The following is a 13,252-nucleotide window of genomic DNA, read 5'->3' on the forward strand; positions in this document are numbered from 1 at the left end:
AAACTTAGAATTTTCGTGTGTTAATAAGTGATTTTGATTTCCTATTATGTCCATTGTCTGTTCATGTCCTTGCCCATGTACATTTCTAGGAAGAACACCTTCATTGTAATCCCTTCTTTAGAGTCTCTGATCAGCCTTATAATCCTTCTTCCTCTCCCATCTCACCCAACTGCTCTTTTCTCATTAATCTTGTATAAGAAAAGCAGAGGAGATCAGAAAAAATAGGGAAACATTTTAAGTTAATTCACCAAACACTTAGCTGCTCTTTTCTCATTAATCTTGTATGAGAAAAGCAGGGGAAATCAGTAGAAACAGGGAAACATTTTAAATTAATTCACCAAACACTTACTGTATGCCAGGCACTGTTATGAGGGTAGGAGGCAGCCCTCCTGCCCTAATCATTTCCAGTCTCCTGGGAGGGAGACGTCCCTGAGCACTGCCATGAGGAGCAGCCTGTGATCAGTGCTTCATCAGGGGGAGGGAGGGACAGGAGGACAGTTCAGACTGGAGATGGGGCCGGAGGAGATGGTTTTGGGAATGAGATGTCAAAGGCAGACAGGGCCAGACTCTCGGCAGGAGCTGTTCCAGCACAGGAACGGCGTGGACAGCGGTGCAGAGCTGGGAGAGTCCCCGCTGTACTTGGGAGAGTGCAGTGGCATGTTTGTCCAGATCACAGGCAGCCTTGGCTGTTGTGGGCAGACTTCAGAGTTCCTCACACCTGTCTGCCAGTTTCCTGAGGTGGTTTTTCAGAGTGTGAATGGGCTAGGAGCGGGCAGGCTGGACTCATTGTGCAGCAGGGGCTGCCTACTCTGTACTCTGATGGGAGGGTAAGTGCCACAGGGTGCCAACGCTCTCTGCTCTGATTGGAGGGTGAGTGCCACAGGGCACCCACTCTCTCTGCTCTGATTGGAGGATGAGTGCCACAGGGCGCCAACGCTCTCTGCTCTGATTGGAGGATGAGTGCCACAGGGCGCCAACGCTCTCTGCTCTGATTGGAGGGTAAGTGCCACAGGGTGCCAATGCTGTCACAAGGCTTCAGCCTCGTTTTCCTACACACCCTCAATGGAGCCCTTGTCATGTTTCTCCTCAGGTCCGTTATGCCACGTGGAGCATCATAATGGACTCGGTGGTGCCCTCTGACAAGGGCAACTATACCTGCATCGTGGAGAACGAGTATGGCAGCATTAACCACACCTACCAGCTCGACGTCGTGGGTAAGAAGGCGCAGGGACAAGGAGCTTAGAGGACAGAGCAGGGGCTTTAAGAAACAGCCATGGGGTCCAGGTTTACTTAGGGATAGCGTCAGGAGGGTGATGACATTTATGAGCTCTGTCACCTTCCTCTTGTGTGCCTTGCTTTTCTCACCTTTAAATAGAATTGAGAGGATCAGACAGTACTGCCACTCCTCATAAAGTGAAAGATGCTGTGACAGTCTCCTGCAAAACGTGGCTGGATGCGTGATGTTGAATTTAGCGTAATAATAGCTATTGCTTTGTGAATGCCCGTAGTATGCAAGGTGCTTTAAGTACGCCACTCACCAGCAATGCGTACACACCCCTGCAAGATGGGCACTATTATTCCCACTATACAGAAGAGCAAACTGAGTCTCAGAGAGGTCAGACATGAGTTAATGCAGAACTTCAGGCTCGTGCTGATTCTACCGCGTCGTATGAGACACTAAGAAGAACATCACACTTCTAGCTGCTGTTCCTGCAGCCTGTTCTTTCTAGAGGGTCTGAATCTCGTTCTCTAGAAATCTTTAGGTAAAGAGTTGCACAGCTAGCATTCTTTCTTGGTTTTGAGGATATGGTGTGAAAGGAGCTCCTGGTCCAGGAGCTGTGGAATAGGATCTGAGATTCGGCATTTCCAGCAAGCTCCCAGGAGATGCTGGTGCTACTGCTTTTGGACCACGCTTTGAACAGCAAGAGTCTAAGTGACTGTCATTTTAGTTAGGGAGAGGTAGGCTGAGCTGAGGTCTGGGAGTGTGACTACGTTATACGGTTCTCCACTGAGGCAGGAGAGACTTCTTATGTCTGTGAACATGGACCATGGCCTTGAGGAAGAGGTTCCTAATAGCTTAGGACCTGAGGAGAGTGTCCCTTCTCCAGCTCAGGTGTGAGGGGGTACAGCTCAGCAGAGGCCCCAGGAAAAGTGCACGCCCATCGCTAGGAAAGCCAAGGGGGAGCGTACTTCTCTTTGGTGGTCTTCGGGATGCCCTCACTCAGCATCCCAGCCAGGAGCAGGCCACAGCAGGGCCTGATGAGCCTCTCCTCTCCCTTCCTCCACAGAGCGGTCTCCTCACCGGCCCATCCTGCAGGCAGGGTTGCCTGCCAACAAGACAGTGGCCCTGGGCAGTAATGTGGAGTTCATGTGTAAGGTGTACAGTGACCCACAGCCCCACATCCAGTGGCTAAAGCACATCGAGGTGAATGGGAGTAAGATTGGCCCGGACAACCTTCCGTATGTCCAGATCTTGAAGGTAATCTTGGCCCCGGTCTCCATGGGCTGGGTGCTGAGAAGGAGAGCTGGATCTCCCGGGGCCCAAGGTGCTGTGGTCAGGCTCAGCACCCGCGACTAGGACTCATCCCCTACCCTTCAGGCACATGCTCTGTCTTAACTAGGGACCGAGCCACATTCTTCAAGACTAGTGACAGGTCACAGAGTAGAGGTGCAATGGGAACAGAGGGCGAGGGGTGGGCATTGCTGGTTTCTAAAGAGCTTTGAGAGTGACTTTGCTTGGGCTTTGGGGTCAACTGTTCAAGGAAGGCCTTTGGACTCCTGCTTTTCCACTGCCAGCATCAAAGCCTTTCCAGCAAGCGTTTATCAGTCACTGCCCTGCTTCCCAGGTCACATTCTTTCTGGCAAGTGGGGCGAATGATAAAGGCACAGCTTAGGTAGCCTTGGAAAAGCAAATGCCACCGGTAAATTCTAAGCAGTAACAGGAGTAATGGCATTTTCTTCCTTTTTCCTCTCACTCCCAGACTTTGATTGTCCCTGAATGCTCCATTAATCCAGGGAAGGTAATTGCCTAATTCTCCAGTGGATCTTGCAACAGGAAGTAACCAGAAGCTGGGAAAGTTGTTTACCTCCAGGTCCCAGAGTCAGAACTCATCCTCCCCTGGCTTGGCTGTCCCAAAGATTTACTGCCCATCCCTTCTCTTTGCTACTGGTGCTGAAACTGCTGTGTAGGAAATGGGGCCGTGGCCTTGGGCCTTGGCCACTGTCTCCATTCACAATCCCTCCTCTAGTGCTGGAGGAGTAGGTTTAACACAAACAGAACAGTTGATGGGGGCAGAGATTTTTTTCTTAAGTTTATTTTCCAGTCACATGCTTTGGACGTTTGAAGTTGGCGTGTTTTGTCCTAGTAAAAAGGGAAGGGTGATAAATCTCACTTAACGACTCCCTTGCTTTCACTCCCTGGGCCTGCCTTAATGTTACACAAGAGCAAAGTATGGCCACATCTCAGTGTTTCCCCAACTGATTGGCATGTCGTTGGTTTGTTCCAGCATTCGGGGATTAATAGCTCGGATGCGGAGGTGCTGACCCTGTTCAATGTGACAGAGGCCCAGAGCGGGGAGTATGTGTGTAAGGTTTCCAATTATATTGGTGAAGCTAACCAGTCTGCGTGGCTCACTGTCACCAGACCTGTGGCGAAAGGTAATGGGGAGCTGGAGGGGGCCCTGTGCTGGGAGTTTGATTTAGGCCCCATGCTGCTGGGGCAGGTGGGGGAGCCAGCGCCCAACTCTCCGTTATCCTGCTGTATTCCTAGAGCCCAGAGCCATGGAAAAATCCCCGGCCTGGGAGGCTGGTTTGGTTTGGTACTGTGTTGGTGTCTGCTCCCTCTGTGCCTTCTGTGTCTTCCTTGGCTGCGTGTGCACCGTGGGGACAGTCTTGCTGCGTTATGAATGATTCTGCAGACTGAAGGTGGAGTGGTGGATGAGAGAAGGGACCAGGCAGTCTCTTGCAAACTAAGTGTGTGCAGGCTGTGTGTGAGTGTGTGTGTGTGTGTGAGTGAGTGTGACCGAAGCACCCTTCCATCCCTTCTGTGTGTGCCTTCTGACTTTCTTTACCTGAAACCAAACAGCTCCCCTACCTGCCGGGCCCCATTTCTCCATGCTGCCCACTGCCCGCATGCTTGGATGGGCCAGGGGCTGCCAGCAGCTGGTGAAGGGTCGTAACCCGCCATCGTCATCTCATCTCAGGTCTGCCGGAGTTCCTCCCTCAGGGTCTCACTCTCTTCCTCTAACAGGTCTCGCTGCCTGGTGGGTTTTGTCTGTTCGTTGTTGCAAAGGAGACGCTGGGGAGCATTTCTTCCTCTGGTTTTTTTCCCCCTTCTCTTTCTCTCTCCCTTTCTCTGTGTCTCTGAGAGGTCTCATGTCCTGTGCTTGTCCATTTTGCTTCCGTTGTCTCTTCTAGACTGCCGGAGTTAATACCACCGACAAAGAGATGGAAGTGCTTCACTTAAGGAATGTCTCCTTTGAGGACGCGGGGGAGTATACGTGCTTGGCGGGTAACTCTATCGGACTCTCCCATCACTCTGCATGGTTGACCGTTCTGGAAGGTATACACTGTACTTCTCCTCTCGGTGTCCTGCCCTCACCACGGGCACGGGGGGAGCATGCATTGCAGGGCTGCGGGAGACAGAGCCGGGAGAGGTAGATGGACGGGCTCCATGGGCCCGCAGGCGGCTCCAGCAGTTTGTCCAGCCTGGAGGGTCGAATCCCCTCGGCTCACACGGGAGCTTTCCTCGTTTTGCAGGAACACGGAGGCCTCCACCTGCACACCTGCATCTCGCTCTCCCCTTAGCCAGTGCAATGCATGCCTGGGATCTGGATTTAACCTGCAGCCGGGCTCTCCTCCAGGCAGGCTCCTTCCATCCTTCGGTCCAGCAGCCTGCCTTAACTTGTTGGATCCTTTTTGCCAGCCCCCAAAGTCTCAGGAAGGGCCCCCACTCCTCCTCTAGCTGAATGTAGGCACTCTGTAAGGAGGGACTCACTGCTTGCAAGGAACAGTGTTGGTCCACCCTCCAATACTGCTGTCTTCTGACCTCGGAGGAGGAGAGGTTCCTCTAGACGGTGAACTTGAGCTGCTTCAAGTGGGGCCTGTCTCAGGCAGCCACGGGGGCCTTGGTGGTGCCCCTTTATCCTCTTTGGCTACTGGCATTTCTCCTCTCCCAGGAGGGGAGGTCTGTGTGTCGGGCCAGGAAGGAAGGAAGGAGCCTGCAGCCTGCTCAGGGTGGCGGGCCGGTGACTGCAGGGCTGGAGCTGGTTGTTGCTGTGTCTCTGAGTGTCCTGCATGTGGGTCTGGGTGCTGTGCTGTCCTTGTCACTGCTGACACTGTCCTCTTCTCTTCTCTCTCCTCCTCTGTCCTGCTTGCCCAACAGGGTCTGATAACGCCCCTGCTTGAGGCTGAGAAGCGTTCTGTTTTTGTCACTGTCACTGTCTTTGTCTCGTGTGTGCTCCCAGTCACTTGTCTTCGTTTCTCATAACTGGGGAAAGAGAAAAACAGAAACACTTCTCTTTGTTATCAGCTCTGCCGCCTCCTTGTCAGGCCTCGGGAACTGGTCTTGGGGCTCAGTCGGGTCATACCTGGGGCCTCTCTGGGGAAGTCCCGGATTGCCTGCCTCTGTGGCTGGTGTCTTCTGAAGGGAAGGATTGGGAGGAGAGCTGTGGAAGGAAGAGGGGCGTTGGCACTGGTGGGGAAGGCGTGTTGTGTGCAGCCGGCGCTGCCAGTGTTGGATGTAAACCCTGCTGGCGTCTTGTGTGGGAGGGAAAGGTGGACTGAACTGGATGGGCTCCTGTGGGAATGGGGTGAATTCTAGTTGGAAGGTGGCAGATGAGAATAAAACAACCCCCCCTCCCCCCCCACCACATTTCCTTCTTCAGTTTTAGGAGTTAGGGCCTGTGAGTAGAATTCTTAAGAACTGCAGAAAAGTTTACATTTTCATCTAGAACAGTCCAGACATGCTTGGAAATTGTCAGTTTTGCCTGTGGTTTGGCTTGGTGTAAATATTTACATGTCTGACGTGACACAGATGACATATGTGAAAGGTGAGATATTAAGTTAGGACACAGACACTTCTTTTCCTCCCTCCCTCATTTGCCCTCATTCTGTGAGTGCCACTACATGCCAGGCGCTGTGGCCTACGGAAATGAATAAGGCCCCATCCCCACCCTCAAGGCACTTAGGGACTATTAGGGACAAAATACTCATAAACAGTTCATTGTCCCCATGTGACAGGTGTATGCACACAGTGCTGAGACACTGCAGAGAAGAGCCATGTGTCAGTGAAGAGACTGGAAAAGGCCCCTGCAGGGCACCTGGGGCCTGTCTAGCCCAGCAGTGCAGCTGGGCAAGAAGGCCTCCTGAATTAATGAGGATGAGCCTCGTGTAGCAGCGTTGTTCTATCCATCCCTCTTGAGGGGTTCAAGAAAGGATCAGGAAGCCTCAAAGACCCCAGGTGTCTGATCCACTCAGTGCTGGAACCCCAATCCTAGCTAGGACCTGGTTTGGTTCTTCTCTGCCCTAAAGATTCCCAGAGGAAAAGAGATGGGTATTGTTTTTCTTATGGAGCTGGGACCCTAGTGGACTGGGCCCCCAGAGCCTGCTAACACCCTGTTCACACTGACTCAGCCCTGGAAGAGAGACCCGCGGTGATGACCTCGCCCCTGTACCTGGAGATCATCATCTATTGCACGGGGGCCTTCCTCATCTCCTGCATGGTGGGCTCTGTCATCATCTACAAGATGAAGAGTGGCACCAAGAAGAGTGACTTCCACAGCCAGATGGCCGTGCACAAGCTGGCCAAGAGCATCCCTCTGCGCAGACAGGTAACAGAAAGTAGATAGGGGATTTGCACGCTCTGCCTCACCTTCCCTCCCTGTGTGCCCAGGGGCTTCCCCAGGACCCTCTAATGCCCTGCCCTCTCCACTGCCCCCAGCTGACAGCTTCTGGCCTTGCTTTTTGGCTTCTGGCCCGGGGGCAGTGGACTGTCCTGACCCCAGTGCTCCAGAGTCAGATTCCAAGCTGTTCTAGCCCATAAATTTCATACACCCACCATACCCCAACTGCAAGTCACCTGCTGTCCTGGCATGTGCACGGGGGGAAACCCTAGCTGGGCTGAATTTACAGCTGATATTTCGCATTTGAACTGTCCTCAAGGGCCAGTTACAAGTGCAAAGATACAGTCTAGGACCTGAGTCAGACCCAACTCTCCTGGGTGCCCACCCTCTCCTGGTCCAAGGAAATGGAACAGAAGGTGAAGGCGCATGGAAGGAGAGAACATTCACTCAGAACTGTACTAATTCTGGAGGAGCTTTGGGAGTTAAGAATCTATAATCTGAGGCACGGTTTTCCAAAGAATCAGGACAAGAATAGAGTTGTTATTGCAGTAAGTTATAAAATGTGAGCCTGGAGGTACATTTGGTCTGCTCATGTTAAAGGTGAGTGAACTGAAGCTCAGAAAGGCTAGTTGGTGGTAAAAATACATCAGCTTTAGAACTTAGGTCTTCTGACCTCTTGTGGTCCTTCTGACAGTCTGTTGGGGAAGGAACATCAGATAACAGATACATCCCTCCACCACTGGTGAAAAGCCCTGACTAGGAACTGGAGGGATCTAAACTGCTTTCCCCCATCCTCGCTAGAAAGGTGACCCCACGCTTCCCTGCAGGTGTCAGCCGACTCCAGCGCGTCCATGAACTCTGGGGTTCTGCTGGTTCGGCCCTCACGTCTCTCCTCCAGTGGAACCCCCATGCTGGCTGGGGTCTCTGAATATGAGCTTCCTGAAGACCCTCGCTGGGAGCTGCCTCGAGACAGGTAATACTCTCTCAGCTTCTGGGAGAGCCCCTGCTTTGATTCTGATGGTGGACATTGTCTGCACTAGGACCTTCAGGGGAGTGAAGGTGCACCGTATGTGTCCAGAAATCATAATTTCCACTTTCTGCTCTCAGTTGGGTCAAATATGGAGAGGTGGAGACAGGATGTCCTCTCAAGGTTTGAACTTCACCAGCCCAACTTATACCATCCTTTGTTTCCCCAAAAGACTGGTTTTAGGCAAACCCCTGGGAGAGGGCTGCTTTGGGCAGGTGGTGCTGGCGGAGGCCATTGGGCTGGACAAGGACAAACCCAACCGTGTGACCAAAGTGGCTGTGAAGATGCTGAAATGTAAGTGATGTTTCTGTCCTTGCAAAAATGGTCCCTTCCCTTTCCAACCAAACTGTGGGCCTCATGCCAAGTATAACACCCTCTCTGGTGCTCTTTCATTGCCCATACCTGCTACATGGCCTGCTTGGGGTTGCCTGGGAGTAGAGGGGCCACTGTGCACCCCGACACTGCCATAATCTCACTTTGTTCCCTGGTGTCAGCCTGGATTGGGGTGAGGTGTTTGTTCTAGATCCCACTGCTAGCTGATTTGCCTTACCAGGTCCTCTGACCCACTCATTACCACGTACAGTGCTCCTACCTTATACACAGTTTCACTTTCCGTGGTTTCAGTTACCGGTGGTCAAGTTTTCAATTGTGTGCTGTTCTGAGTAGCATGATGAAATCCCGCACTGTTCCACTCCATCCCTCCTGGGACTTGAATTACTTATCCATGCTGTATACACCACCGGCCCTGTTAGTCACTTAGTAGCCATCTTGGTTATCAGATCAACTGTAGTGGTAGCACAGTGCTTGTGTTCAAATAACCCTTATTTTACTTAATATGGCCCCAAAGCACAAGAGTAGTGATGCTGGCAATTCGGATATGCCAAAGAGACCATATAGTACTTCCTTTAAGTGAAAAAGTGAAAGTTCTCAATTTAATAAGGAAAGGAAAAAAATCATATGCTAAGGTTGCAAAGATCTACAGTAAGAATGAATCTTCTAGCTGCGAAATTATAAAGAACTAAAAAATTCATGCTAGTTTTGCTGTCACACCTCAAATATGTATGTACAGGAAAAAACGTACTATATATAGAGTTCAGTACTGTCCATGGTTTCAGGCACCCTCTGGGAGTCTTGGATGTGTCCCCCACAGATAAGGGGGACTACTGTATCACAAAAACGGCTCTCATGACAGGAAAGGGAAAATAAACTTGGAAGTGAAAATGGAGGAAAGAAGCATATCTGGGAGAAAAGGGACTCCTCGGGCATGGACCTCATCCCTTCTCCCTTAGCCTTTCTCCTGTTGCCCCTCCCTTCCAAAGTAAATGAGTCTCATCTCCTTCTCTGGTTTGTGTGTAAAGCGGATGCAACCGAGAAAGACCTGTCAGACCTGATCTCAGAAATGGAGATGATGAAGATGATCGGGAAGCACAAGAACATCATCAACCTGCTGGGGGCCTGCACGCAGGATGGTAGGCACTAAGCCAGACGGGCTTGCCCACCCCATCTGGGTTAGGGTCTCAGATAGGAACTTGGGCCTCCTGCTCAAATAACATAGGAAGACAGTAATGAGTAGGGCTGTCAGTGACCAGTCATCTCTCAGCCACGCTTAGGGAAGTGGGGTAAGAAGAGAGGCAGGTTTAGCAATAGTTGGAATGTATTTCTCAGGGTCTGGGTTGATGCCCATTGGTATTCATCTGAAATACAGGTACCTAGATTCACATACACAGTGTGGATAGGAACAGGTGAGTCATTGTGGTTTAGTTTAGGGCTGTTACCCCCAACTTTGCTCAGGAGCTTTCTGCGCTATGCTGGGGAGAATTATTTCCCTGACTTTCTTTGAGTAGTGGAGTGAGTTTCTCTGGTTCTCTAAAGGGTAAGCTGGGGTTGGGGAACAAATGCGTGGCATGCCTTTGGGGGTGGGGTTTCCTTGGGATGAAGCTAAATCTGCATGCCTGCCTGCCTGATCTGATGGCCTCTTCATCTTCACCTCCCAGGTCCTTTGTATGTCATCGTGGAGTATGCCTCCAAGGGCAACCTACGGGAGTACCTGCAGGCCCGGAGGCCTCCTGGGCTGGAATACTGTTACAACCCCAGCCACAACCCCGAAGAGCAGCTCTCCTCCAAGGACCTGGTATCCTGTGCCTATCAGGTGGCCCGAGGCATGGAATATCTTGCCTCTAAGAAGGTGTGGCACCTGACATTCCCCTGGGTGAAGTCCGGGGTGGCAGCAGAGCCCTCCTCGCTCTCCAGTTTATGGCTTTTAATCCTTTGGTGGAGTCGTTGACATACTGAGCACTGACAACATGTGCTGTCAGATGCTCTCAGGGGACATCAGAGTCAGGAGAGCCAGTGTGACCTATTAGCCGTGGAGTCAGACTGGATTAGGTCCAAATCTGTGTGCTGACACTTTCTGCATAGACTCAGGCGGCTACTTAACATCTTGTATTTCTTCACATGTAAAATGAGTGGGTATGGGAGTGAGATGAAGTTGTGAGAGTAGAAGTACAGTTGTGAGTGCCCAGGACATATTGGCTTTGTGTGAGCCTCAGCCCAGTGTGGACGTGCTGTGCCGAGGGAGCCCTGGCTCCAAAGCACACGCCACACAGACTGCACAGCAGCAGAAGGGTCAGCTTTTCTGGGTGTGGATCCAAAGCTCACAGTTGGGAGGACCAGGAAAGGAGGCAGATATGGAGGGTTCGCTCAAGTAACTGAGAGGTTTGGAGCTACAGGTGTTTGGATGGCTGGGTTTGAAGTGGAGGAGAGGGAACATCCTAGCAGGGAACTAGAATGTTCAGGAGGTAGGATGGTGTGGCAGAAGGCCTGCGAGGGGGAGTGGGCCTGCTGCCAGCTCCAACGTGAATGCTGGAGCACAGGGTGAATCAGATATGCTGATGCACATTTTACAGCTGTTGACCCCTCCCCTGCATCCCACCCTCCTCTCTCCCATCTCTCCCTCCCCCGGCATCCCCTCCCCTCTCCCCACAGTGCATACACCGAGACCTGGCCGCGAGGAATGTCCTGGTGACAGAGGACAATGTGATGAAGATCGCAGATTTTGGCCTAGCTCGGGACATTCACCACATCGACTACTATAAAAAGACAACCAATGTAAGTGCAGACAATGCCACTAGGTGCATGTCCTCTGCCCAGGACTCTGCTCCTCTAGGCTTTCTCCCACTTTGCTGTCTCTGCTGTAACCCAGTGTAGCATGCTTTGCCTGAGAAACGGTGCGGTGGGATGAGCTGAAAATGTGCCCCACCAAGTCCAATCCTGCATGACCCCTACTTGTCTCCTCTTGCCCTGCCCTGGGCCACCCCCAGTCTCCCATGTGTTGCTTGCAGGGCCGACTGCCTGTGAAGTGGATGGCACCCGAGGCATTGTTTGACCGGATCTACACCCACCAGAGTGATGTGTGAGTTTGCAATAAGCAGTTACTTGGGATGGAGAATTTCCAGTACAATAGAGTCCTGTATTCTCCTCCGGGTTGATGAGGGTCTCTTTCCATCTCGGAGCGAAAATACAAAACATTGTATGTATCTGTTCACTTTGTTCCCAGAGGTTGAAAGGCTGATCTGTTCTTGAGCTCTGTCCCCTTGTATCCCCCTTGGAATTAAGGATTTGTGGTGGGGGAGGGTGGGTCCAGGATGAGTATCTGACATGCTGGTGAAAGAGGGATGGAAAGGTCTCTAGACTGGCCTAGCTCTGTGCCCATAAGACTCAGGGGCTCTATGCTCATTCACAGATGGTCTTTTGGGGTGCTCCTGTGGGAAATCTTCACTCTGGGTGGCTCCCCATATCCTGGCGTGCCTGTGGAGGAGCTTTTCAAGCTGCTGAAGGAAGGTCATCGAATGGACAAGCCCAGTAACTGCACCAACGAGCTGTAAGCATGAGAAGATACCCGAGGTCCTGAGCCTGGCCCTGGGGGAGGGATGGGTTTGACAGGTAGAGGAAGAAAGGGGTGTTTGGCTAGATAAAGCAGCCCTTCCTGCTCATTCCTCCCATAGTCCCTCCACCATGAGCTTTTGAATCTATCTGCTTATGTTCCTCCTCCCCAACCTGACAACCCCACCCAGGTACATGATGATGCGGGATTGTTGGCATGCAGTACCCTCTCAGAGACCTACCTTCAAGCAGCTGGTGGAAGACCTGGACCGCATTGTGGCCTTGACCTCCAACCAGGTGAGGCTGTCCAATCCTAGACCTTCAGCAATCATCAGTGGGGTCCATCTCTGTGAGTTAATACTGCCCCAGGGAGGAGAGTGCTGGATCACTGTTCTTTTGTCCTCCTATCACAGGAGTATCTGGACCTGTCAATGCCCCTGGACCAATACTCTCCCAGCTTTCCTGACACCCGAAGCTCTACCTGTTCCTCAGGGGAGGATTCCGTTTTCTCTCATGAGCCGTTGCCTGAGGAGCCCTGTCTGCCCCGACACCCAGCCCAGCTTGCCAATGGCGGACTCAAACGACGCTGACTAGCACCCCAGCACTCTCCCTCCCCAAACTCCATCATCAGCTGTAACCTTCACCCACCACTCTGTGCTGGACTCACTGCCTTCCCCTTTGCCCCTTTCCTGCTGGCAGGAGCCAGCTGCCCACGTGAGGCCTTCCCATGCGGCCTGCCTTCACCCCACTGAGCTCACCTCTCTTCCTCTTCCTCCTGTCAGCCTGCTTGTGAGAGAGGGGAGCAGAGAGGCAGGACTTGCTGATGGCCACTTTGTTCCCTCCCAGATGTTGGACCAAGACCCCTCCCTGCCACTTGGCACTGCCTGGAGGCTTGGGGAGTGGGAGGTGAGCAGGCATGCAAGCGAGAGCCGACAGAGCTTTTCTGTGTTGGTTTTGTCTGCTTCGCCATAACCCATAAGCCCCTGTGTTCTGGTGGCGGGTGCCTCGCCCTCAGGGCTACAGCAGTAGTGAGGGGAGGCCAGTGCTTTGGGCCTCCTTGAAGGCCACCTCTGCTCCAGATCGATGGTGCCAGTGGCTTATTAATTCCGATACTAATTTGCTTTGCTGACCAAATACCTGGTACCAGAGGATGGGGAGGCAACGGCTGGGAGCAGTGTCGCGGCCCTGGGGCCCAGCCCCAAACCGGGGGCTTTGTACATAGCTATGAAGAAAACACAAAGTGTATAAATCTGAGTATATATTTACATGTCTTTTTAAAAGGGTCGTTACCAGAGATTTACCCGTTGGGTAAGATGCTCCTGGTGGCTGGGAGGCATCAGTTGCTATATATTAAAAACAAAGAAAAAAGAAAAAAAAGGAAAATGTTTTTAAAAAGGTCATATATTTTTTGCTACTTTTGCTGTTTTATTTTTTTAAATTATGTTCTAAACCTATTTTCAGTTTAGGTCCCTCAATAAAAATTGCTGCTGCTTCATTTTTA

The 13,252-nt window shown here is 51.9% G+C and overlaps 1 protein-coding gene across 15 annotated transcripts in view; it reads left to right on the forward strand.

Annotated features, from left to right (window-relative positions):
- FGFR1 (fibroblast growth factor receptor 1) overlaps positions 1-13,252 on the forward strand; it is a 48,105-nt gene extending 34,853 nt beyond the window's left edge. For 8 of the 15 annotated variants that reach the window (XM_070598874.1, XM_070598865.1, XM_070598872.1 and 5 more), the window contains 13 exons: positions 1,091-1,214; positions 2,289-2,479; positions 4,417-4,561; positions 6,634-6,830; positions 7,670-7,815; positions 8,042-8,163; positions 9,228-9,338; positions 9,864-10,054; positions 10,855-10,977; positions 11,211-11,281; positions 11,612-11,749; positions 11,943-12,048; positions 12,165-13,252. In XM_070598874.1, coding sequence (XP_070454975.1) covers positions 1,091-1,214; positions 2,289-2,479; positions 4,417-4,561; positions 6,634-6,830; positions 7,670-7,815; positions 8,042-8,163; positions 9,228-9,338; positions 9,864-10,054; positions 10,855-10,977; positions 11,211-11,281; positions 11,612-11,749; positions 11,943-12,048; positions 12,165-12,341 — 1,842 coding nt within the window. In that variant the 3' untranslated portion in view covers positions 12,342-13,252. Of the gene's footprint in view, positions 1-1,090; positions 1,215-2,288; positions 2,480-4,416; positions 4,562-6,633; positions 6,837-7,669; positions 7,816-8,041; positions 8,164-9,227; positions 9,339-9,863; positions 10,055-10,854; positions 10,978-11,210; positions 11,282-11,611; positions 11,750-11,942; positions 12,049-12,164 lie in introns of all 15 variants that reach the window. The other 7 variants (XM_070598869.1, XM_070598862.1, XM_070598867.1 and 4 more) reach the window with 1 other exon arrangement.

Source organism: Equus przewalskii, chromosome 28 (assembly GCF_037783145.1).
Source record: "Equus przewalskii isolate Varuska chromosome 28, EquPr2, whole genome shotgun sequence".
NCBI lineage: Eukaryota > Metazoa > Chordata > Mammalia > Perissodactyla > Equidae > Equus > Equus przewalskii.